Source organism: Vombatus ursinus, unplaced genomic scaffold, assembly GCF_900497805.2.
Source record: "Vombatus ursinus unplaced genomic scaffold, bare-nosed wombat genome assembly UNPS02014772.1, whole genome shotgun sequence".
NCBI lineage: Eukaryota > Metazoa > Chordata > Mammalia > Diprotodontia > Vombatidae > Vombatus > Vombatus ursinus.
The window spans coordinates 35,132,931-35,159,305 of record NW_020954550.1 but is presented as its reverse complement, the minus strand read 5'-3'; the positions used below and the strand labels follow the sequence as shown (position 1 = coordinate 35,159,305).

The 26,375-nt window shown below is 39.0% G+C and overlaps 1 protein-coding gene across 3 annotated transcripts in view; it reads right to left on the bottom strand.

Moving 5' to 3' along the window:
• DAB2 (DAB2, clathrin adaptor protein) overlaps positions 1 to 26,375 on the bottom strand; it is a 65,560-nt gene that overhangs the window by 9,603 nt on the left and 29,582 nt on the right. The window contains exons 2-11 of one of the 3 annotated variants that reach the window (XM_027863521.1): positions 18,256 to 18,446; positions 16,654 to 16,793; positions 16,056 to 16,154; positions 15,073 to 15,204; positions 12,779 to 12,862; positions 11,966 to 11,992; positions 11,591 to 11,644; positions 11,320 to 11,382; positions 4,037 to 4,690; positions 2,821 to 2,983 (exon numbers count right to left, since the gene is read on the bottom strand). In XM_027863521.1, coding sequence (XP_027719322.1) covers positions 2,821 to 2,983; positions 4,037 to 4,690; positions 11,320 to 11,382; positions 11,591 to 11,644; positions 11,966 to 11,992; positions 12,779 to 12,862; positions 15,073 to 15,204; positions 16,056 to 16,154; positions 16,654 to 16,793; positions 18,256 to 18,346 — 1,507 coding nt within the window. In that variant the 5' untranslated portion in view covers positions 18,347 to 18,446. The remainder of the gene's footprint in view (positions 1 to 2,820; positions 2,984 to 4,036; positions 4,691 to 11,319; positions 11,383 to 11,590; positions 11,645 to 11,965; positions 11,993 to 12,778; positions 12,863 to 15,072; positions 15,205 to 16,055; positions 16,155 to 16,653; positions 16,794 to 18,255; positions 18,447 to 26,375) is intronic. The other 2 variants (XM_027863523.1, XM_027863522.1) reach the window with 2 other exon arrangements.

Sequence of the window (26,375 nt, the reverse complement as noted above, 5' to 3'; positions counted from 1 at the left end):
GAATGTTGGCTGATTTTAGTAAGGGGACTGATGGGTTCTACCGTTCTACTTAGCCTGAGGCTCTCCCATTGCTTAACTTAAGAGAAGAGCTGATCCTTTGGTATGAGAGACAGCAGAGTACGTTGGATAGCGTGCTGTATCTGGAATCAAGAAAACCCAGGTTCAGAACTTGTCTTGATAGTGGTATGACCCTGGGTAAGTCACTTAACACTTCAGTTGGAAGGGACCTCAGAGCTTTCTCAGATCTAAATCTGGAATTCTCTGATGTAGCAGTTTTAAATAACCCTAAAAACTAGATTGACTCAAAGATGGTAGAAAGAATAACTCACATTTGGAACTCAAAATCTTATAAAAGTGAATGTTGAAAACTATCTTTACACGTAATTAGAAAAAATAAAATACTATTAAGTGGAAAAAAAGAGAATAACTCAGTTGAGATGACTTGTCATTTTAGTTTCATTAAAAACTTTTCTCTCACTATTTATTAATTTGATTTAAAAAAATTGTGGAATAACAAAAAAGACAGGTTAGCATTTCACAAACTTTCCAGTCTTTGTGCTATCTACTCTTATTCTCTTAGAAGCAAAATTTGTGGTTTTAATCATGAGGGTTAACGGGCAAGGAGGAAGAGAAAAGTGCTCTAAAGAGCAAGAGCCAAAACCTTTTCAGTCCTCAGCCTTCCTTCCTCTTCCTCATCATACACTCACATGAAGAGGCCATTTTGAAAGTTCTCCAGGTCTTGCCACTGTATGTGTGTGGGGCGGGGGGGTGCAAGGCAGAGCAAGGGGTAGGGAAGGAAGGAGGTGTACATCAGGTCAGTCTCCTGTCCTCCTGATGCCGGTTCTCAGCTGTGTGCAGCATCAGAGTGCTGAGGTTTCTACCCCCACCAGCCCGCAACAAGATGTGATTGCCCAGCTGGGGGCGGAAGCCAGACCTACAACCTTCTGTGGCTTGATGGAGGCTCACAGCTAGTGGACAGGGACTATACTGTAGAGCTCATTTTACTGCAGTGGCCAAACTCTGAAGAATCATCAGTATTCTGTTGTTGTTCATCCCAAGGCTTCAATGGGGGCACCCCGCCAAAAAGCTTCACTTCATTTGAATAAATTAACAGTTATTGGGTCCAGCTGTATTTGCAGGCTGACTAGTAAAATATTTGCTATAAAAATTCTTCAAGGCGTTGATATTAGAGCTCTCTGACTTTATTTAATCGTAGCCATGACATGCAGGCATTTTTCTCCTTGCTGTAAAGGGATGTTTATTACTGCCATTTCAGGGGAGGGAGTGGAACAATGAAGCCCAAGAAAGATCATAGAACATTTAGGAAGAGTTTCTTGCATAAGTGCTCTCAAAGAGAATCAGAGCAAGGTAGGGAATATGTACAAGAAAAAATCTTCAGCCATTCGGCAGCTGGGCAACACCCTGCCTCCATCCAGACATGACTCAACAGATTTAGCATGACACTGTGAAAACATTTTCCTGCTGAAGAAAGGCACACCTAATGATTGAGCCAGTGTCAAAATCAGAGAAATCCAACATTTCTGGTTTAAGTTCTACAAAAGGGAAGAGAATGCTACCTGGAACCTTCCCACTACTAATCGGGGGGAGTCTGTAGAGGTGCCGAGCAGCAAAAATCAGTCCCTCCCTCTCCACCAATGGCAGACATTTATTGAAAGGACTGAAATTAGCAACAAGTCCGAAAATAATGGGAGGCTGTTCAGAGTGGTCTTGCTGAGCCAGCCAGCCCAGGGTCAAATTGTGAAGGAGGTGTGATGTTCTTCTGTGCCCACCCGTCCTCAGGAAGCAGCCTGCCTTTTCTCACTCTGGCTTATGATTACTGTTCTCAACCCTTCCCCATCCCCAAGGACCAAATGCTCTCTGGAACTTCTGTACAAAACTCAAATTTAAAAAGCTACCTATCAGCTCTTTTAGTCAAGGGTCTCATAAGTCAGTTTTATCTTTTTTAATTATCTATTTATTTTTAAAAATTGAATTGGTTTAAGGCTTAAGGTTCCAGGTTCTGTGACTTATCATATAAATGTGGATACAGAAACAGAGGTAAGAAGATCTAGGTTCAGTTCTCACCCCTGCTGTGATTATCCAACTGTGTGATTATGGGGGCAAGTCATTTTAACACAATGCCCTGGGAAACTCTTAAGACTATAAATTGCAAAGCAGGTGTCAATCTGCATTGCTAACTGGGTGTTTCCACACTGGGAGGCTCCATATGCTGATGAAATTAGAGCTCCAGTCTAATAATGATGATGATGGTGATAACCTAAAGGAATCACTCAAATGGTAGCATTTCACTTTTCTACAGCAGATCAGTGAGAATATTTTCTGGATTTTTGTTGTTGTTCAGTTATTCTCAGTATCATTCAACTCTCTGTGACCCAATTTGGGATTTTCTTGGCAAAGATACTGAAGTGATTTGCCATTTCCTTCTCCAGCTCATTTTTTAGATGAGGAACTGAAGCAAACAGGGGTAAGTGACTTGCCCAGGGTCACACACCTACTAAATTTCTGAGGTCAAATTTGAACTCAGGAAGATGAGTCTTCCTAACTCCAAGCCCAGTGCTCTATCCATTCATTGCACCATCTAGCTGCCCATATTCTGGATACTGGAGTACATTTTAATTCACATGTAGACACTTACACAGGCCTTGCCTATATGAAAGGGAAGTCACCTCTCCCTTCACCCCACCTTTCCTTTGATGCTTTTCAAATTCAGGTTGGGAATATTAGAACCACTTCTAGCTCTTCAGAACTCTTATAACTAGAGACTTTAATAAAAAGGGGACAGGAAACTGACAAACTTACCTAGACCAGTCAGGGAACCCACTGAGGATGGAGCATTAGTGTTGAAGAGGTCCATAGGATTGTTCTGCAAGACTGTAGGTTGTCCTGTTGGTGAAATCTGAGATGGAGATTCTGTGGTAGGAGCGGCAAAAAGATCTGACCCAAATATATCATTCATTGGAGACTGGTGGTGGTAGGAGGAGGAGGAAGAAGAAGGATAGGGAGGGAAAAAAATAGAAAAAATTAGTTTGATAATTGCAAATAATCAAGACGATTCTCACCCTTCACTTTTCAGAAAAGGGAAAGACCGAATTTCCTAAAACCCAAAAGTCTGTTCTTGGCAGTATGAGAACAGTTGGAACCTTAGTCATTTTTCTACTGAATAGTTGGCCAAGAAAGATCAGGTTAGATAACTGTCATAGAACATCAGATCAGGGAAGGGCCTTGTGGAGCTTATCCAATCATCCCATGTTACAGATGAGCAGACAAAGCGAGTTAATAACAGAACCAGAACTATACCTCAGGTCTAATTCCCATTCAGCTGTTGTTGTGGTTGTTGTTGTTGTTGTTTTTTACTTTACTGATACCTGCTTGAGATGGTCCCATTACCCCCCTGCCCCAGTTTGTTACGTAATCTGCCTAAGAGCTGGAAAAGTATTTGCAGATGGAAACACTTGACCAAGAAGAGATCTAGGCCATTGCATTGCACTTGTATTAGACATGAAGACCAATATGCTTTGAGACATACAAATCTAAAGGATGAATTTACTACCTAAAATAGTAATGGGTTGATTTCTACTTATCAATCCTAGAACGAATATCTATTTTTTTCTTTAATGAAGCCCCCAGTTTCACAAGTAAGAGACTGTGGCAACACTTTTCCAAGGCTAACTCTGACCTTTGCCCCATAGTATGTAAAGATCAACTTACCAGAGATACAGAAGCCCGGCAGCATTAAAATAGAAAACTTGTTTAGTTAAATCTATTAAGTGATAAAGCATGCAAGTGGAAAGCAGGTGACAAACACTGCTGTAAGGTGAAGGGGAAATTTAAGAACAATGGATGATTAGAGGGAAATATTCCTGGAGAACTGACGTGACTGGTCCCACCTTCTATCTTACAGCCACACTCTGGGAGTTATAATAGCAGAGAGAGTGAAAAAAAAAAGCTTGCATTAAGCCACCCTTTGGTACCGAACATGCATTCTGCCAACGGATATGTGAAGAAGGTAATTCACCTTAGCAGTCCTTCTGCCTCTTCCAGGTTTGGTACTTTGTGGAGGTGGGATAATTGTTATGGAATCATGTGGTGAGAACTGGGCAGAGTTTTCTGTGTCCTGCTTTATTCCGTTGGGTAGTGACAGTCCTTTGGAAGGGCTCCCCACAAAAAAATTGGGGGAAGATGTGATAAAGCCATTTTGTTCTCTTTCAGGTACCCCATTCTGAGTTCTTATTGCAGGCTGGGTTTGCAAACTTGCAAAGGGCCACTGGCCTGTCTGAGGCTCCTGTTTCCCAGTTCGATTAGAAATCTGGTCAAACTGTTGCCCAAAGTAATCAAAATCGCCATTCAGAGACCCATTACTCAGTGGAAGTGGTAAGAAGCTATTCAGATTCTCTTTCTTCTGATCTGGAGGTTTGGGAGAATCAAATGAAGAGGGTGTCGATTGGTCTGGTTGGGTGAAAGGATCATCACGGAAAGGGTCAGGATTAGGGGTGGGAAAGAAGTTGAGATTGGCAGAAAAAGCATTTTCAGGCAAGAAAGGTGTCTGGGGCTTTGGTCGAGGAAGCGAGCAGGAAGTGATGCCATTGGTTAAGAAGGGATTTTCTCTTAGAGAATTTTGATTGGTGTCAATTTCAGAGTTTAGATCCACTAACAGGAGATCTTTGCTTTCCTATTAAATTTAGAAAGAAAAGAGACAGTGTTAGTCAATATCGTGGTTTTAAATGTGAGCTGGATCATGGTGATCATTGACAACATACCTCACATGAGTAGTTTTTCTTCTATCAGTTCAGCAGCCATCTATTGATATGCTCTCCCACCCTCAAAACACACCCCTTTTCTTCCCCTAGTTCCCACTTTTGCTCATGAGAGTCCTTAGTAAGGTGCTGTTTTATTGTGATTCTCTTGGCTAAAGGCTATTGTCTCTCATTCAACTAATAATAACTCTTCAGTGCAAAACACTTTACACAACTTATCTCATTTGAGCTTCACAATAACCTGTGAGCTTGGTGCTATTATTTCTGTTTTGTAGATAAAGAAATTTAGGCTGAGAGGTTAAGTGACTTACTCAGGCTCATACAGATACTAAGTGTCTCAGGTACATTCAAAATACAGCAAGACCTCTCCAAAGGTTAGAGTGAGGAGAAATCTATTTTTAAGGAATCCTGAAATTGATATGCAAAATCCTTTCCAGTTCAAAGAGCAGGCTCAGAGGGGTCAAATACCTTGTGAAATCAGAGTTTCACACTAACTAGCTATGTGAGTGTATACTAGGATCCAGGACTCCTTGTGTGTACCATAATGTTGTTTCCTTGATATCATGAGGCATCCTTAAATAGTTTTTGGTCCTAAAACAATCCTACCATAAAATTAGAGGGAACCATAAGTACTAAGAGTTCTCCTGTGGAAGTAGTTTGAGAGTTCCAAATGCAAGAATTCAATGTTTCTTGGTGAGCTATGAAAGAACTTAGGTCTTTGGGTTGTTTGATCCCTGTAAGGCAAGTCAGGCAGTGCATTAGATCAATTCTTCATACTGCCTAGGTTTTTTTTATTTTTATTTTTTTTTATTTTACTCCGCTGCCCTCCATAGCAGCAAGGTTTCTCATACCATCTTCATTTTTACCTAGCCCTCTCCCATTTTCCTCTGCATTCAGAAGTTGTTATTAAAAGAAGGGCTCAGGGCAGAGAGAGAGTGAGCAGTCTAACCGAAAGGGAGCTTGGTCACATTCAAAGAATACTCAGGTCCCAACATCTCTAAGGAGATGGTAGGGTAGGACTCTGCTATGTGAGATGCTCAGGATCACTATGGGAGCTTCTTTGATGTTTCAAGTGGCAGGCCCTATAACACAAACCAGCTCATGGTCAGTTTATTCAATATTAGTAGGGTTGCCATTTTCAAATCCTTTAGAAGCATATTTTGGGGCACAGACATTTAAGAGGGCAGGGGCAGGAAAATACAGTACACACACACACACACACACACACACACACACACCCCCAGGGAAAAAAATCCTTACTCTAATCCCCTATCTCTTAACAATCCTGTCTGGCTCTCTCAATATGGGTCTTTTAATAATTGTAGTCCTTCTTGTGTACATTTTGGTACCACAGAGTATGAAGACCTAGGCTCAAATGCTACCTTTGATGCTTATTACTTGTATAGCCCTTCTTATGTACCTTTACATAAGGGCTATTAGTCCAGAATAAGGCTTTAGTTTTCATCTGAATTTATGTAGACAAGTATATTTTACCACATTTGAAATGAACTCTTCTTTATAGTAATGGGTATAAATAAGGCTTTCAAACTGCTCATTGTTATTGCTCTTGGATTAAGAGATCTGGACTGCTCAGGATTGATATGACAGGTTTGGTCTTTTTTGGTGTTGAAAGATGTGGGGTAGAAAAAAAATGCCCAACCAACCTTCCATTAAAAAAAATTGTATTAATTTAAATCAAGCATTGACTTACCAAATCAACTGTATTAGAAGTTACCTCTTAGATTACCCATGGCAGAGCCAGGGGAAAGTCATGCTAATGCATCTGAAAAAATGCTCAAGTTTTAACTATCAGTTTTACAATCTGGATTATATGACATTAATGTTGGCCTCCAATGAATAGAAGAGGGTGTAGGAGATGCCTGGTGTTAATGAACATGGGCAAGGAGAGTTAGAATTATTGACATAGCATCAAAGATTTGGAGCTGGAAAGGAGGTCAAAGACCATCTATCAAAGCACCCCTTCATTTTATAGAGGAGGAAATAGACCCAGATCAGTAAAGTGACTTGCTCAAGGTTATAGGTAATAAGGTGGGATCTGAAGGTAGATCTTTAAACTCCAAAGGCAACAGAGGTCTTTTCACAGTATCAGAATTTAGATTAAGTGACCAAGTATGTTCTGAGAAGGACCAAAATTGAGTCAGATCCTTAATCTACAACATTTTTTCCTAGACTGATTTTCTAGTTTAGAAACAGATTATCTCATTGGGCCCTTGGGTGCTTTGCATTTGTAAACACATTAGATAAGAGGTTTTAGAGCTAATAGGATCTTTGAGATCTAGCCCAAACCCTTCATTTTACAGATGAGGAATTGAAAGCAAAAGTCACATGATTCATATGTAGCAGAACCCGAATTCAATCCTAGTTCTTTTCCTATGATACTTTACTGATTAAAAACATGGAAATATAAATTCAATGTTAAGAGGCACATAGAAATGAATAAAATTTATTTAGAGGAGATAGTCTGGTTCTGCCTCAAGATCACAAGATTTAGAGTTGGAACAGACATTGGACATATTTTAGCTGCCTCATTTTACAGATGAGGAAACTGGTTTGGAGGTGAAAAAGACTTACTGGAAGTGAAGAGGTAAGGGTAGCTGAAAGGTCAAAGGGCTTCGATGCATATTTAAGTCAGTTTCTCCATTACATATATTTTTATAAGGCTAACTATTTGCAGAAAATGCTTCAAACTCGGACTTCATTTTAATTATAATTTTGGTATTGTGACTATAGGCAAATAAGTTCTCATGTTCATTATCCCTATTTTACAGCTGGTGAAATATTTGTACTGAGATAATATGAGGAAAGAGCTTGGAAAATCTGAAATCACTAAAAATAAATATGATTTTATATAAAGTACACAAAAGCCCAAACTACCATTTTCTTCCTAAAATCATTTAGGATGGTCATACTTACTAATTCAATTTCTTTAGTGTTTATTCATTTTTTACCCTTATTCCTCCTCCACTGACATTATTCTCTTAAAAAGTCAATGACTTATCAGCCTTCAAATACAATGATCTTAATCCTTATCCTCTTCAAACCTTTTACTTTATTCAATATTTAATAACCCTTCTCTCTGGAAACTCTCTCTTCCTGAGTTTTCTGTGACACTGTACTTTTCTGACTATCTTCCTCTAACTCCTAACACTTTTCATCTTCTTCTAATTCCTTCAGTGCCAATCCTCCCCATAGATCTGTCCTTGACCTTGACCCTTATCCATATCCTCTTCCTTAGTAATCACTCTCCAGTCCAAACTTCTTTCCTAATCTCCAGATCTTTATCTCCAATTACCTACTGAGTGTTTCCATCTGTATGTCCTGCCAACATCTGACCCATAATTTATTTCAAACTCATCTACCTCCCCTTTGACCCCAGCCCTAACTACACACACACACACACACACACACACACGTATTCCCACAGCTTCATTATTTCTACCACTAGTTTTCTGGTCAACCAAGGCTAGGAATACCATCTTCAACTCTTGTTTGTGATAGGCAAGTTGAGGCAACTAGGTGGCACAGTAGATAGGGCAAGTCAGGAAGACATGAGTCTAAGTCCAACCTCAGACACTTACTAGCTTTTGACCCTAGGCAAGTCACATAGCCTCTGTTTGCCTCAGTTTCTCCAACTGTAAAGTGGCAATAATAATAGCATCTACCTCAGAGGCTTATTGTAAAGATCAAATGAGATCATATTTTGAAAGTGCTTAGAACAGTGCCTGGCATAAAGTAGGTGCCACATAAATTCTTATTTCCTCTCCTCGCCCCCATAGTCTCTTAAATCTTCCTTTCACTAAATTCTGTCTTTTCTGTCCCCTTATCTCTATTTTGTTATGCTAGTAACCTAAGCTGTATTTAAACATAGAGAAAATTTAGTCATCCAGAGAAGCATTACTACAGCACGGTCTGGATTAGTGCAAATAATGCATTCTTCCCTAAGTGGTCCCATATATTCCAATTTGTGTTATTTGAAGTTATAATTATGTAAAACAACTAGTTTCAGCTCAATGGAAATATGTAGTGTGAATTTCAATGATGTGCCCACTTCAGAGGAATCATTGTTCACACTGATCTGGGCCTAGCCATAGAACACAGGGCCGAGCAGAGATTCCTGGGGTCCTTCATCTTTCCAAGCTGGGATTAAACCATTACTGTTCTTTTGTTTTGAGTTTTGAATCTTTCCAGCTTTTAGCTCTTCATTTTGTCCACTTAAACAGCATAATAAAACTGTCAGCCCTTTACAAAAATTAAGGTAATGCATATCCAGAGTGTTACCCTGATTTTCTAGCCTAATAACCTGATGTCACCTGCCAAGTGTTTTAATTTTTTTTTAAGGCATAAAACTTCACTTCCTTATAAGCAGTCAGTTTAAATTTAGTTCAGCCTATAATCTTCCACTTCAATTTTTCTATCCTAGGTTCTTCCTTTTGACTCTTGCCTAAGCAGTCAGCCAATTAGCCCCTCCCCATCTTCATTTCTAATCTCAGCTTTAGCCTGTGCAGTCCCCTTGGAACCAAGTTCACCCTTTATGGGACTCTACATTCTACAACTGAACATCTATGATGTACAAAGCATTATACTAAAGGCTATGAGAGATAGAGAAATAGAACTTGAAGGTGTTTAGTAGCAAAAGCTAAGACATATCTCTAAATACCTTATTGATACTGAACTGGTATTTTCATTACTACAGGGGAACTCCTGGATCAGAAAACTCCTTCTACTAATGTAATTTTCTATAATTTATAGTCTTAGAGAGTGGCCCAGAGTATGGAGGTGAAGTTACTTGCTTAGGGTCACTCAGAGGCAACTCTTGAACCCAGGTCTTCCTGACTTTGAAGCCAGTGTTCTCTCCAACATGCCATGCTGCCTCTCATCCCTTACATTGTTAAGTCTTACAATGCTGTTCAGTGTGATGCCATTTCAGAGGAGAGGCAATGCGGAAGAATGGGAAGGACATTAACTTCTATTCAACATGACACAGATACCTATTAGCTGGGTGAACTTGGCCAAGTTAATCTGAGACCCAGTTTCCTCATCTGTCAGTTGTGGATCCTTTTACTGCCTATGCCACAGGAAATAAGGATATCTGCATTATCTACTACATGAAACAGGCTACACCATTGTTCTCTTTCATTAGTGTGGGAAAAACACCCCCTTTTTTGTTTCATAGGAACTACTCTGTAAACTTTGAAGTGTGATAGAAATGAGATTTTTTTTTTTCAGAGAAGGAACAACTCTTCTACTGAGGCTCATAGGGAGGGCTTTGTTAAGGAGCCAGCCTTGGCCTTGAGTAACTGATAGACACTGGGCTAGAGTTCTAGACAGAGAACATTCACTCCAGATGCCCTCTCAAAGAAATGCCATTTATCATTTCCCATTGTATTTCTTGTCTTTTTTTTATAGGTAGATCAAGACCGAGTTTCTCTAAGAAGCTTCTCCCAATTAGTCCCTCCTCCAGCCCCTGACTTTTACACACACTCTGCCTGCCCTAACTATATTTCTCTCTTTACTTATACTGATAGTGCTTATCTATAACATCAATTAGATTGGGTACTCCTGAAGAGGCAGGAGCCAGATGTGAATACATAACTTATGGACACTCAATAAACACTTGACTGATAACTACGGAACAGTAGCACAAAAACAGGTTATAGGAATTTGAGGAGAAGTGTATGGGTGGGAGGAGGAAAGTCCCAAATATTCAGGTGATATGGGAGTGTTGAAATACACAGGTTTTACTTGGAAATAGCTAAACTAGGCCTTTTTGCATGAGTGGGAGTTTGAGATAGGGAGCAAGTATAAGAACAAAAATTACATCCCAAGTTGCTATGAACTTCACCTATTCCATATACAACTTGTATGTACCTAGGCTGTCTACATGTTGTCTCCCCATTAGAATGTGAGCTTCTTGAAGGTAGAGACAGTGTTTTTGCCTTTTTTTTTTTTTGGCACCTCTAGTGCTCTATGTTGAGGCTGCCATATAGTAGGTGTTTAATAAACGCTAGCTGACTGAGAATCATTTAATTTCTTTCCAGTCCCACGTTTCCTTTGGTGCTCTTGTTTCCAAAACCTTTTGAAAATGAGCTTGCCAATGAATTGAAATTGATTAGGCAGGAAAAGGTAACAGAAAGGGGAGACTAGGGTGAAATCTTCATCTTGAATTCTGGCATCTGAATATTCAAGTCGAATTTGGTTTTGTCAACAGGTTCTACTCAGCTTCTTCCTCTGTTTTTTTTTTTAATTACCTGAAAGGGTGAAATTTTCTGACTAGCTTATCTTTCAGATGATAAATATAGGTTGTTGAGATGATGCAACTTTTTTAAAAGTACAACTTGCATGATTTATAAGTGATACTATAATGTCTTTATATTTTATGTAGAAAATCCATATGGCAACTTGGGATGTATTTCCTGCTGGGAAAGGCAAATCTTTTGGCTGTTGGTATTTTGAAATAAAATTACAGGCATAAGTGCTATTATGGTGCAAAATTTTTCCCCCAGCGTGCTCCCCACATACTTACTGTTGGACTATTTAGGTCAGGAGGTGTGGACATGTCCCCAAACAAATCCATCTGGTCAACACCCTTAAAAAAGCAATTTTGATTAGATTAAGACATATACCAGTACTATGTTTCTACATTAACATTAAAATAGCATTTATAGTAGAAAAATAAATATCCATACAGAATTGTTAGTGATAATGGGATTTGCTAATTTTATGGCTACATTAGCATTATCCACAGAGCATAATATATACAATTAGGGCAGAATCATAAGACTTCATAGACATACCAATTTCATTTTGCTAGCTGGGTAATCAAGTGTGAGCAGGTCTTTATTCCCATTCTGAAAAGGTCACAGGATCATAGAATGTTAGAGCTGGAAGAGACCCTGAGAAATCTAATCCAACCTCTTGTTTTAAGAGAAAGCCCAGAGAAGTCATTGTTTTGTCTAAGGTCACATAAGTTGTTAAGTAGCAGAGCCCAGATTTGAACTTCTGACTCCAAAATCTATAGTTTAATTAAGTATTTATTCCCAATTTTAATGGCTCACTAAACAAAGATTTGGATTTTGTATTGGAGAATACTCTGCTTCAATTATAAGAGAAGGATAGTGCAACATTTGCATTAGATCAAACTATTTATACAAGCATAGAAACACATTTACCTCAACTGCTTTGTTGGCTTCTTCAGTCTACAAATAAAAAAAATGGAAAATTATGTTAGCTGCATTTACTAAAATACCTAGATTTTCCAGAAATCTGCACCACCGCTTTGGTCTCATCTAGTAGTAGCTCCTTAAGGCAGACAGACAAAAAACAAAACTCACTTGTTTCCATCCTAAAACTGCAGGAAATTGAATTGGCTTTTAGAATTCTTTGTAGCTTGGCACAATGCCACATAGCATAAACAGGCTAGCAAAATTGCCTTGGCTCCTCAGATGGATAGGCAATGTCCCTGTGGCTCTCTAGAATCATTGTGGGCTCCTAGTTCATAGAACCCTTGAATAAATGGGCTGATTCTGAATACCCCTCGGGATTCAGAAGAGTTGATCTAGGTAAAAGAAGAGAAGGAATCTGGAGAAAGAGACCTGCCTAGTGGGTTCTCTATCCCAGAAAGAAAAAAAAAAAAGGTGTTCCTTCACCTCCTCATGCAGCTACAGATTAGAACAGATTTCTTGGACTTAATCTAACCAGGGCTTAAAGCCAACCTTAGGGTTAACCTGGAAGCTGTGATATGTGTGCTAACCCCATGGTCTCTGAGTGTCCCTAACTCCACGGTCTCTGAGTGTCCTCCCAACAGATCAATTAAAATGGTACTATGGTCTGTGGCTATCTTGACAAGAGATTGAAGTCAAGAATTTCAGTGATAAACAATATATTCAGATATGATAACCCAAGTGCTCTATGATTGTAGTAATTAAAAAAAACAACTCATCAAGCTATCTATTCCTGCCAACTTATCACACTCTAGTACTTGCCTTTTTCTTATCTTCTTCTTCCTTTTTCTTGACATTATAGATGACTTGAAAAAGGTCTTTAAGATCAACTACTAATGGTTCTGCCTAAAAACAAACAAAAATATTTAGTGATTCCTAGATTGCTACTTTTTCCCTTCCCCCTTGTTAAATTAAAGATTAGAATCAATTTCTTCTTTCATCCCAAACCTTCTCCCATTCATGGGAGAAGATTGAAATTGAACAGATAAGATTGGAATCAGTGAGGTAATATGAAGTGTCTCTCCTGAAATTCTGGTAGGCAACCTCATTGTATTGTGGGATTTTCAAAAGCTATGGCCAGTGGCAGACAAGCATTAGCAGGGCTTGCCAAAGCTGAAAGGGCTTTGGAAATTGGCCTGCTGACAAATGACATGTCTGCTATCTAAGAATTAGCCTTGTTGAGTACAAGGACTCATCGCTCAAAGATTGACCAGCAGGTTAGTAAATGTTTTGGCCACAGCAACTCATAAAGACAATCAGAAGTAGTAAGGAATAGAGAAGTTGCAATCAGTATCAGAAGGATGAATCACACTTATCAACAATAGATCTTTTCAATAAAAGTGGGGATAGAGACTGAACCTTTGATTTCATTGGCATCCAGAAATCCCAGGCCAGGAGATTCCTTCTACCAATGCAGGTCAGTACCTTTGCTACAACTTAGAAAGATGCTTAGAACTCTGAAAAGTTAAATGACCTCTCCAGGATCATATAGCAAGTATGTTTTAGAGGCAGAATTTGACTCAGATTTTCTTGGACTCATGGTCAGTGCTCTGTCCACTATGCCATTCTACTAGAGTACTACAGAGCTCGCATTTATATACTGTTTTAAGATTTTCAAAGCACTTTACATACATTTTATTTGCTCCTCACAATAGCCCTGTGAAGAAAGTGCTACAAGTATTACCTCCCCCTCTATTTTACAGATGAAGACAGTGAGCCTTAGTGAAGTTAATCTGCTTAGAACCATAGAACTAAGCAAATACTTGAGTTAAAATCTGAACCCAGATCTTCCTGACTCCATTACTCATGTTAGAGAATTGACTTTCTATCATTATCCAATGCACTCTAATTGCTTCTAGGTCTTCCTTGTACACTGCCATCCTCAGATACACACACACACATATGTATATATTATAGGTAGATATATCTATATAGCTAGTTATATGGCTATCTAGATAGCCATGTAGGTATCATTCTATATATAACTATTATTCTAGAATCTAGAGAGAATGAGTTCCTATGGAGATGCCTGCTATATCGTGCCTATCAAATGATCACCAATGAACTGGTTTTAAAGTATAACTACTTCAAATTAGCATACAAAAGATGAAGATATTCTGGATCCCCTTTTAGTCTTACCACACTCAATCACTTTCAACACAGCTCCCAGATGGGTAACAAGAATATTTGGGAAATGTAGTCTGCCAAGGAGACTCTTATCAGTCATAAATTAGTTCTAGAACTGCCAAGAAAGCTCATTCAAACTGAGGTATATATTTCACTGTTCTTTTTTCTTTTCTGTCCAGAGCCCTAATTCTTACAAATGTGGAATGAGGCATATGCTGTCATATATGGGTAATGTATAGGTTTGTTTTCTTTAGCTCTGCTTCTGTGTTATGGAAGAGAGAGGGTAGAGAGAATGAAAGAGAAATCATTGGAAAGTGACAGCAATTTTAAAAATAAAAACCAACACTAAAAGAAAATGGTCCAGATGAAAAAAAGAGAGAAGGAATCCAGATGCTTAAGTCCTTCTAGAAGGAATCCAGGTTTTGACTTTTGTTTCTTGAATTTGAAAACTGAGAAAAATAACTACCATGAGTTAAGCATAAAAAGACAGGAAAAGTGGACCAAAAAACTCCTAAAAACCCCAAACCAAAAAACCAAAATACAAAACCAATAAACCAAAAAACAAAAAACCCTAAGTCCCACTGACTAGAAAATTCACTTGTATAATTTATTTTTATTTGGTTGCCAATGTTTGCTTGAAGACACACTTAGACACCTCCCTTCTATCTTCCATGTTCCAAATTGTTTATATTTGCTTTGGACAAGGGCAAAGGAGGGAAGAAATGTAGTTAGATGCATCTTGACCTCACCTACCTCTACCTATCCATAGCTAAGTGTGGAATTTCATGGAAACACTGAAAAGAATTGTGTGTGTGTGTATGTGTGTGTGTGTGTGTCTAATGTGTAAAATCCCTTTTATTCTAATTTTGGTTCCCCTCCCCTTCTACTGTATATTCCCCATTACTACTCCTGGGCCCTAGAGTTCTTACCTGCTGTGCAGTTTTTATGGCAAAAAACTGATGTTGTCCTTCTCCTCCACACACATAACCAAAAGCCCTATTGTCTGTCACATCTCGGGCAATGAAAGAGATCTTGTTTACGGGATGTTCGTGCTCGATCACCTGTGACAAAGTTATAACTTGTTTCTGGAAAACCACAAAGTCCATTTACCAGCCAGTACTACTAGCACCTCTTGCTTTTACTGACATTAGACATGCCTCTTCAAGGAGCTAGAATTTGAGGGAAGAAAAAATTTTGGCCTCTAGTTGACTGCTAAAGCCACATTTCCCTCGCAGGGCAAGTAGTGAAAAACCTCAATGGAAACAATGCATGTTCTGTTAAAACTATTTTCACTCTGCAAAGTTTTTTTTTTTTCCCATGCTGTAGTATAAGCACTAAATAAAGGGAAGATTAGAGGACCAGAAGTTTTTGAAGGGAATAACTAAGAAACAAATTGGCTTACATAGTCCTTTGGCCAAAATATAACCTAAAGTAGGGTATAAGGAGAATAAAGAGGTCTAAAAGGAAGTAGATTTTCTTGAGAAGAAAGCCATTAATAGAGGTTTAGAGAGAAGGCCCCAACCTTCATAGGAATAGGTATTTCCCCTCCTCTGCCATCCAATTCTTTAATGTTCATTTGAACGGATGCTCTAAGTTAGACACTGTTCCTGAGTTACGTGCAATAAGGGAGAACCATTCCAAAATAGTCAGTCTAGTTTAACAACATTTCATGAAGTTGGAGAATTTGTACGTAAAAAGAATTAATTAGCATTTGATTTCTTATCTTCTTCACTCTACCTTCTTTCTAGCTAAAAATAAAAAATCCAACATCTTTGAGGGCAAGATCATATTTCTCTTCCACAGCTTCAGGTGGAGTGAAGGAAGCTTACTCACTCAAGTTTCCAAGTTCTCCAAACCAGCTAGTCACATCAAGAACAGTCACAAACCAAGCTCAATGCTATTGGATTCTTACCCCAGTTTTCTCATCAATTATTTTAATTCCAGAGAGAGAAATATTCAGCCAGATCTTCTGTTTGTGCTGTCCCTGAGACCGAGCAGCTACTGACATTCCCTGAAAGTTGGCATTGGGAAAGAAAAGAGATTTAAAGCTGAAGGTCATGTCAAGGTGAGCTTTAATATTCACATCGGTTCACTGTCCATATAGCAGCTGTAGGCATGTTAAGAATCTGGTTAAACATTTAAATAGGGGGTAGGGGGAGGTTATGGAAGCTAGACACAGTATAATTAACCACCCCAGAAAGATGAATATCTGCCTTAAAAGAGCTTCTAGTTTTAATAGCCAAAATAATTACCAATGACTTCCCTCAAATATAGAAAATAACAACCTTTGATGTTTGTCATTTTCCATCCCTTTCACCCTCACACCATCTTCTTGCCCCACTGCTACTGGAACTTCTGCCCTTGAGGCTACACTGTCCTGATAGCGGAGAGCCTACTTAAATGAGCTGTACCCAGACCAACCATTGTCACCACCCCAACCATCTTTCTGCTATGCTATTGCATATTGATTTCATTCCTTTCCCCTTATATTGCAGAGGTCAAGTCTTTACCTTCAACTTCATCATAGAGTCTTGACACATTTTATCCCCTCTTGCCTCTGGCACATCATCAATGCCAATTAGTTTGGCCTTGTATTTTACTCCATCACCTTTGAACCTGGCCAAGAGATATTCATCTGTTTTTTCTGTTCCTAGAGAAGAAAAAAAAATAAAGCTTATAAATTAAAATACAACCCTAAGGTAAGAGCTGTATGAAATATTTGACTCAAGACTCAGGGATGAACATGCTTCAGAAGCTCTCCAAGGTTTTGGAATATTTATGGCTACTCTTGTGTCTTGGTTACACAGTGATTTATCCAGTTAATTGAGCAAGTCAGCTGTTTAGTTTTTGCCCATCTCTGATTGTCTTTTGGCAATGTCACACTCAACAATACTTTATTCAGAGAATGGGAGGGAAGGGTAAACTGAAGAAAAAAAGAATGCTTTGATTTACTTCCATATCCCTAAGAAGATATGAAAAAGATATTAACTAGTAGCATCTTAGGGCTGAAGATTTCATTCAGATCTAAATTCCTTACAAAGACAATCCCCTCCCTTTTTCTTGTGCTTTGACAACAGGAGCCTAAAGACCTTCCATGGAACTTGAGGATCTTATTACTCAGCTAATCTAGATTGGTGTCATGTTGTTCCCCTGAAAATATATATTTTTTTATGAAACATAAAATGCTATTCTAGATCTAGTGGCATGTGAATGTCATGCAATATTATTTTGCCAGAAAAACGGTGAATGAGAAAATCAGAGAAATCTGGAAAGACTTTTACAAGCTAACATAGAGCAAAGCATGCAGAACTGTAATTGCAAATGCCATAATAATGTAAATAAAACCACCCCAAAAATGCAGTTGCTCAGAAGTTGGAGTCCTTGTATAGAAACAGATGTAGATTAGCATTGCCTTCTCATTTTCCTCTTTCCCATCCACCATTAAAAAAAATTCTAACTCCTTTCATAAGGCAAGATTACAATTTTTTTCATCAATTTTTATCATTATAAGATAAAGGAATCTCAACATCATAATAAATATCCATAAATAATATATTCAGATCAGATGATTATGGATTCCAGACCTGGCAAATAGTTACTGTAATGGTCTTTGTTTCTTGGTTTAAAGGAATGCTGTGAATATTGGGGTAAAGTGAGGAGACAAGATATTGAGGGAAATTTTGGATGTAATGAACCACAGAGACATGAAATTTTAAAATCCCATTCTACTGGTTTTGGAAAACTGAGAAAGGCTTATTAAAAACCTCATGGTGGCCCCCCCCCCCCAAGTGACAAAACACCATGCTTCTTGTGACAATCAAGTATAAGAGTTTTACCATCTCTTCTTTAGCCACCTTCTCAGTTAAAAAAAAAAAGTATTATTTCCACTCCTATTTTCTATTTAAGTTGGACAGTTTTCCTTGAAAGTTCCTATTTTCTCAGGCTCTAGTACATTTCATTTAATCTTATACTTATTGGAGATTCAGCCAAAGCCTTCTCTCACTGGCTCAGCTCTTCCTTGGTGTCAGAATTGCCCTAACACTAAAGTAATAAACTCACAAAAAATATGATTTTGCTTTGTTAAAACATCAGGTCAAGAAGATCCTTTGTACCTTTCTTTTTTTCTTTTTTTGATGAGGATTTGGGGGTTGCCTGTTGATCAGGCTGACCATTGGCCATGTTGGTTTCTACTTCAGCAGACATTTTGAGGAAGCTGGCTGCAAACCCTGGCTCCAGGAGATGCTTAGAGATCCCAGGAGGATTCACAATTGGGGAATCTCAGATGGACATAATCCAAGGTGATCTGTAAGCAGAAGTCAGAGGCATATGCCCACATAAGTTATCTACACCAAGACATAAGAACAATAGAACTTAGCAAACATTAAGTCCTAAAGATTCTATGTTGCTAATTTTTCTCATTTCTCCCTTTTGACAGAGTTCTGATGTTTGAAAGACACACTTTTCATGGTAAGTTCTTAACCAGTTTAACAAGGACAGTTATTTAAATGGAAATTGATCCTGTTGAGTGTCTCCATAGGTTAGTTATTTAGTTGTTTCAGTGGTGTCCTACTGTTCATGACCGAATTTGGGGTTTTCTTCACAGAGATACTGGCGTGATTTGCCATTTCCTTCTCCAGCTCATTTTAGAGATGAGGAACTGAGGCAAACTGGGTTAAGTGACTTGCCCAGGTTTACACAGTTAGTAAGTGTCTAAGGCTGGATTTGAACTCAGAAGATAAGTCTTCCTAACTCCAGGCCTGGTGCTTTATCCACTGTGCTACTTAGTAGCCCTAGGTGCCCTAAGTTATTAGCTAGATAATTTTGGTTTGAAGTTGAGCAATTGGATTAAAACATCCACTGTGAAAAAGTCCCACCCCCATTCATTGTAGGTTACAATTTTGTTTGTTTGTTTGTTTTTAGGACTGAATACTTGTCAGAGGTTGATTTTACAAGACCCTATGAATGCCAAATAGGACTAGCATCTCAACTCAACTCAAACAGCAAGTCTCTGTATATACAAGATATTGTGTTAGGTAACAGTAATGTAAAGATAAAACAGTTCTCACTTTACGAAGTTTACGATCTGCTGCACTGGTTGTGGGTGGAGGAGGGGAATGAATAAGACTTGCATGCAAATGATAGAGGTTAGAATAGTATTAGAGGCATAAAAAAGATCCAAAGAGATCTAAAAGCACTTAGGGATACTTTGCTAGGGGAGAAAAGAGGAATACATTCGCAGAAGAAGGATTCATCCATGTTAGACCTTCAAGGAAGAAGGGTTTCAGCAGGAAGAAGTATTGTAGGAATGAATTCTAGACATGGATCAACCCGTAATAAAGTAAAGGATGAAATAATGAATGGCTATGAGTGTAGTCTGAGTTGTACTTAGAATACATGAAAAGTATGGTATGCATCAGGGCTAGAAAGGCATATTGGAGCTAGATTGTAGCTCCAAATGAAATCCAGGCTAAGTAGTTGGTATATTATCCAATAGCAAGAGGGAACCAGTGGTGTTTAATTTTTTTTTCCCCTTTAAAAACAGAGTAATGATGCTGTCAGACCTAATAAATAGTAGAGGCAGGGAGATCACTTGATAGACTAATTATTTGAAGTAGTTTAGCATAATAGAAAGAACATTAGCTGTGGAGTCAAAGAGAGGAACAAGGTGAGTGGGGGTTTCCCCTTCAGAGGTGGGGAACTACTCCAGTCAATGCAATTGGACACCTTCTTGGCAACTTATGGTCTTAGAGAGTTGTTTAGCACACTAAGAGGTTAAGTGACTGGCTCAGGGTCACAGAGGCAGTAGGTGTTACGGGGGCGGGGGGATTTGAAGTCAGGTCTTCCGGCTCTGGGAGAAAGAGAAAGAAGCCACATGCTATGAAGTAGTTGACTTCAATGATTAGTGAAGAAACTAAACAAATTTTACTAACTATGCAATTCATTTGATGTTTTAGTTGAGAGAAACCAAAAAGGATTTATTGGGAGAATATGGTATGCATATATCTTTTTTTTTTAAAGTCTGTTTCCTTATATTTAAAGATTTGGGTAGAAGTGGGCTATTACTGCATATAAGCATAATTCTGAAAAATGGCAAATGGCAGTCTTTGAATTCTTAGAGTTGGAAGCAACCTTAGAGATCATTTCGTCCTACCCAGAGCTTAAAAATCTTGTCTTCTACATTACCAACAAGTGGTCATCAAGGCTTTGCTTTAAAAACCATAACAACAGGTAACCAACCACTAGGTTACCTCTGGACTCCTCCTGAGGTCCATGCTGTTTTGGGTTAGTTCTAATCATCTTTCAGTTTTCCCAACAGCCAGCAATTAGAACTGAATGATTCTCAATAGAATTAAGCAAGTTAATAATTGTGTATTGTTATTTGTTCATGAGGAAACATTGTTTTTAAAGGGTCAGTTTAACAAGACTAGACATTTTCTACAATCTATTAATTTCTTTGTAGCATTATCTAAGAGGCAACATCAATAGGACACATTTTGCAACAGAGTCTCTGCTCTAGTAGCTTCAATGGGGGGGGGGTGGATAAAAAGGGAAAAGTTAAATAGTCATGGTTAACATATAAATCTAGAGTACCAAAAGTTTTCCTAGACTGGAATATCTTAATCATTCCCCAAAGACAAAAGCATTTCTTGTTTTGCAGCAACTGAAAAGACAAATCTTAACTAAAGTCATGAGACACTATCAATTGTTAAGTTCAAGAAGCCTATATCCTTGGGTTCAGAAAACCCTCCCCCAAACAAACCTGCACTTAATTCTCTTTCTCAGAGCCTCCCTCCTTTCTATACAAACAAACACACATATACACACACACACCTTCTCTAATTCCTCAACAATGAACCACTTTCTTTAAGGCATCTATAGAATCACTTGCATTTATTCTTTAAAAAAAGAAAAATCAGAGGATTTATCCAGATTTTTGAGTAAGCATATCTCAAACTTAACGAGCTAAGAGTTCCTAGGGCTCTCCTATGGAAGTCAGTAGTCTTTATTTTATCTTCTCCCAAGTTTATAAATGGTTAACCATTTAAGGATGTGCAAACATTAAAGGTAAAAAAAAAAGTTTGCAATTCATAGGTTTTTGCCTTCTAATCAGTTCTATTCAAAGAGAAAACTATTGTGGAACCTAAGTCACCAAAGATGCTCAAGATTTATTCATTCAAAATGCATTTATTAAAGGCTTACTATGAGGGGACATGGGGCAGGAGGAACCAAAGACAAAAATGGAACAGTTTCTCCCCTCAAGAAGCTTTCATTCTATTGGGGAGGGAAGGAAATCAATGAAAGCATAAATAAATACAAAGTAACATGTGGATGAGGTTAAAAAAAGTCAGCAAAGTCTTCTTGTGAGAAAGTGGTTTGAGCAGAGTCTTCAAGGGAGTTCTGGGTTGGTTCTAAGAGGCAGAGTGGGGAAGAGGTAGGGCATTCTAGGCATGGGGTGGAGTTGGCATGTCAATCTTTGCAAAGCTACAGAGACTTGAGAAGGAATGTTTTATATGGGGGAAATGGCAGTTTGATTGGACTACAGAATATACAAAGGAGAGAAATATTCAATATAATTGTCACAGACTTGATCTCCAAAGTATCAAGTAATTACATTTCACAGATAAGATATTCCATCATGTTGATCAGCTTGATTTTGGTTCACTGTCAGGTTAGCCTAAAAGAAGAGTTCCCCAGTAAGTCTTGTCCTTCAAAGAAAACACAAATTTATCATGGGTTTAGTTTTCCTAGGGGATATATTTACATTCATAAATGATTTAGTTATACGTATTAAAGTTTAAGCTCTTTGAGGTCAAGAACTACTTTTCTGGATCACTATTTCCTAGCAAATAATAAGCACTTAAATGTTTGTTGAATTGAGATTGGGAAAGTCAATTATCAAAGTGTCCTAGCTAAGACAGAATAAGATACTGTTATATAGGTAAGTGGATACCATGAGGTCACTGGTGCTGTGAATGCTTAGGTTGACCAGAAAGTATACTTTGAAAAATACTAATACTTAAAGTTCTGTTAGGGGCAAAGATCGTGGGGGGGGGGGCATTTTTGAGCCAGTAGCACTTTTTAACAAAAACAAGTTTGAGGCCATCCAACCGCTATGTATCACACCCCTCCTGCAAAAACTCTCCCCCCACCATGTGATACCCCCTAAAACTGGAAACTATGCCAACTACGGAGCCGGGCCATTAAGGCTTTGCCCGGAGGGGCAGACCTTTTCCTGGTGGCAATCTCCTACAAAAGGGAGGGGGGCAAGAAAGTCCAGGTCCCTATTAAGTTGGTTCAGGATAAGGAACAGATTGGGACAAGATCCCCTGGAGTGATGTTATTCAAAACCAGGTGGGATTGCACACATGGGAGCAGTTGTATGTATGGTTGGTTCCCCTAGGTTCTTTTCTGCTTAAGGGGATGTGGGACCCTTCAGGGAAATAGGCTATTTACTTCTTGGGACTCATTGCTCCCAGATAAAGGGGCTGTGTAGCAATGGGGCAGCCTGGGAGACAAGAATTCTGCTGGAAAGTAATTCCTCAACGATGAACCACTCACAGAGATGGGGCATTGCAGAGCTGGGCTGTACTTTTCTGTACTGTTATCATTCTGAGGAGAGGAGTAGCATAGCTACAGGGTGGCCCCAAGATGAGCTGGGCTGGGAGAGGGGAGTACAAAAGGTCCCAACTAGGATTCTCCCCTCCCTCCCCACCAGCCACTAAGTTTGCCCTAGGTTTACCTAAGAATTTTGTTATCATTAAAAACAAGTTTTATAGTCAAGAGAGGGGTAGAAAAAAATCATGTATGAATTAATGTTTATGGAAATCATCAGAGATTTTCTAAGCTTGCTGTATGGAGTATAGGTCAGGACTGGAAGGAAACTAGAGATTATAAGAGGCAGAGGCAAGGAGAGAACATTCCCGGCATGGGGGTCAACCAAAGCAAAGGGAGGAGATGGAATTACCAGAAAGGGCAAGAGGCACCTAATTTTTCAAGTATCCAAGACAACTGACATATGGTGGACAGACAAGGAAAGCCAGGTAAATGCCAGTTTGCAGTCTCTCCCAAATACTTCTCTAAATTTACATTTAAAGCTTCTGTTACACATTATCCTTTCATTAAATTGATCAAGTACTATAGCTTCATTCTCAATCAATAGGCTTGGTGGATGTGTGTACGTGTGTGTGTGTGTGTGTGTGTGTGTGTGTGTGTGTGTGTGGGTGGGTGAAACACAAATTCAAATAAGAGATCAAGTTTGGAGTGGTAATAAAAAAAAAAAGTACAAAAGGGATGTTTTGAGCTAATTAGAATGGCATTTTTCCCTATCCTGGGGAAGTGAGAGAAGAAAGTAAGTCCTGACAGAAACACTGTAGAAACACTTAAAACTCTGGCCTATTGGAGCTGGAGGAAATATAGTAAGAAGTCATATATTCAGCTACATTGTAGCTGAAAGGTAGGTACAGAACTCCTCATTTGTCAGATGGTACCTATGTCCAACGTTGTCTCGTACCCAACAAATTCCCAAATATTTTGCAAAAAAGAAATGGTATCAAGAGGTCAGGGATGACAAATCAGCAGCCTTCAGCCAGATCAAAGTGCTCCTGTCTGCTAAGTCTGGACTTTTTTTTTTTAAAATTCAGTCAATTAAAATGAAAGTACTAAATTCTGGATAAAAGCAGGCCACTTCCCTCACTAAAGGTCTGAGGGTTTTGAAATTGCCATTTTTGTCCAAGATCATTTATTTCTCTGCCCATTTATTTAGGCAGCAAGTTTCTCAGAAATTAAGAAGTGGCATTTGTTTGTTGGGGGTGGAGTTAAAAATTAAACTGATTAGGTTCTAGACCTTGTCCAAGTGGGGCATTATCCCCTGGATTGTAACTTGCAATTTCCGTTTTCCAAGTGTCTCTAAGCACGTGATTTGTTAGGAGCTCAGAAGTCTTTTGCTTCCCCTTTTGCAACACAGCCCAGGAGAGGACTATATTGGCATTTACACCAGTAGGAATTTGCCTCCTATCACAGGTTCATGCCTGGTCATATTGTAAAGGGCCATTATGATTTTTAAACTACAACTCAAGGTGAAGAGAGGTCACCATCAGCACTGTCCTAACCACACGGGACTGACAGAGACTGGGTTAATTTAGGTGCTCAACAGTGACTAAGGTTATAATCTGAGAGGGAACTCGGAGGTTATCTGGGAGGGGCCTGTGGGGCCCAACTCCCTTATTTTACAGATGAGGAAACTGAGATCCAGAGAGGGTTCTGTATTCCTTGCCTAAGGTCACAAAATGGCAGGGTGAGGATTCCAAATCCTCAACATTCCACTCATTATGCACTCATCATCATTCTGGGAATCAATGACAAACTGGTCTGAGGCAGTATTGGGGATTGAGTAAAGTTTGCCTTGGGAACTTCAAGAGGCACCAGGGATATAAGTACAAAAAAAAAACCTGCCATATCTTCCCAAACTTCTTTCTTTACACCCCCTCAGGGTCCAAGTGTTAACCAGTTGAGCAAACAAAAGGCACTCGGAGAATTTATTTCAAGATTTTTAACTAAGTATTTCTGAGGACAGTTAAGGTCAGTTATCTAACTCATTAACAATCTTAATCTTGATTATAGGGTATTGGGAGAAGCTAGGTAGAGTCCAGAGAGAGGTACGACTTTACGGATGGGTGTTAACCATTACAACTCTAACCACCTCCATCACAGAGTAAGTATTACAATCAACTATTAGACTAGGGGTGAAAGAACATTACACCCACTAAGAAATATCTGGGCTTTGGTTCTCTGCTGTTTCTGTACTTACTTTTCTTCTCTGGCCTTCCATTTGGTTATGGTAAAAATCAAGGGATTACGGGGCAGCTAGATGGCATAGTGGATAGAGCACTGGTCCTGGATTCAGGAGGACCTGAGTTCAAATCCAGCCTCAGACACATAACACTTACTAGCTGTGTGACCCTGGGCAAGTCACTTAACCCAATTTGCCTCAGTTCCTCATCTGTAAAATAAGTTGGAGAAGGAAGTGGCAAAGCACTCTAGTATCTCTGTCAAGAAAACCCCAAATGAGGTCGTGAAGAGTCAGACACAACTGAAAATGACTGAACAGCAATGTATAGCACTTACTATGCATCAGTCACCATGCTAAATGCTTTACAATTATTATTTCATTTGGTCCTTACAACAACCCTGGGAGGAAGGTGCTAATATTGTCTCTATTTTACAGATGAAGAAACTGAGGCAAACAGAGTTTAAGTGTCTTGGTCAAAGTCACACAGCTTAGTAAGTGTCCGAGGCTGGATTGGAACTTAGGTTTTTCTGACTCCAGGCCCAGCACTCCATCCAATGCACCACCTAGCTATCCTTTGGGCTATCTTTCAAGCCACGCCCTCACCCCAATGGTTGCTAAAGGTTTCCTTGAAAAGGAGGTTTTTACTTTTTTGAAGTCTCAGGATGACATCTTAATGAATGTTGCAGGATGAGGTAATCTGTTTCTTATTTACCTGTATTTGATGTGTTGTTTCTCTTAGCTACAGTAACCCCATTGACTTTCAAATGCCAGATATTTGACTGGCTCCTCAAGGAAGGACCAAACAAAACAGAAGCAAGCCAAGGAAAACAAGAGTTTGGAACATTATAAAAAGTGTCATAAACATCTTTGCTAGAATGTCCAGTACTTTGTCCTTTTTATAGTCTGCACTTTCCTTTTCCCTTGGTACTTTGTGCCTGTTTTAGCTGAAGTGATGGATTAATGTAAAATATTAACTTCCCAGCCAAACTGTGGAGGCCAAGAACCAGCCTTTATCACCATCTTCAGAGTCTCCAGTTGGGAATAAGAAGTTACCACAGATGCTGCAAAATCAGAGTTATTTTGTTCCCCACATTGGAGCCAATGCTTTCCTTCTGTAACTGCTCAAATTCCTATCCTATTAGAAAGGGCTGTTCCACTCTTCCTGCAAATGCCACGTCTTGGGAGCAGGGAGATTAATTCAGCCAATAGTTCATTTGGGGAAATGTTCATATTTACAAACATACAAGGGAATAGGCTACAGTCAATTTTCTCCCAGTTAAAGTACTTTGCCTGGCTGTGGGGCCCTAGTAACTGGAGAACATGTTTGTAAGCCAGGATGCTACACACAAGTTATGCATTCACAGGAAGCATGTGCCATTTACACTTAACCCTCCAAGGCAAGGAATGCTTCATTCATTTTACTGAATATTTGTAGAAGGAAGA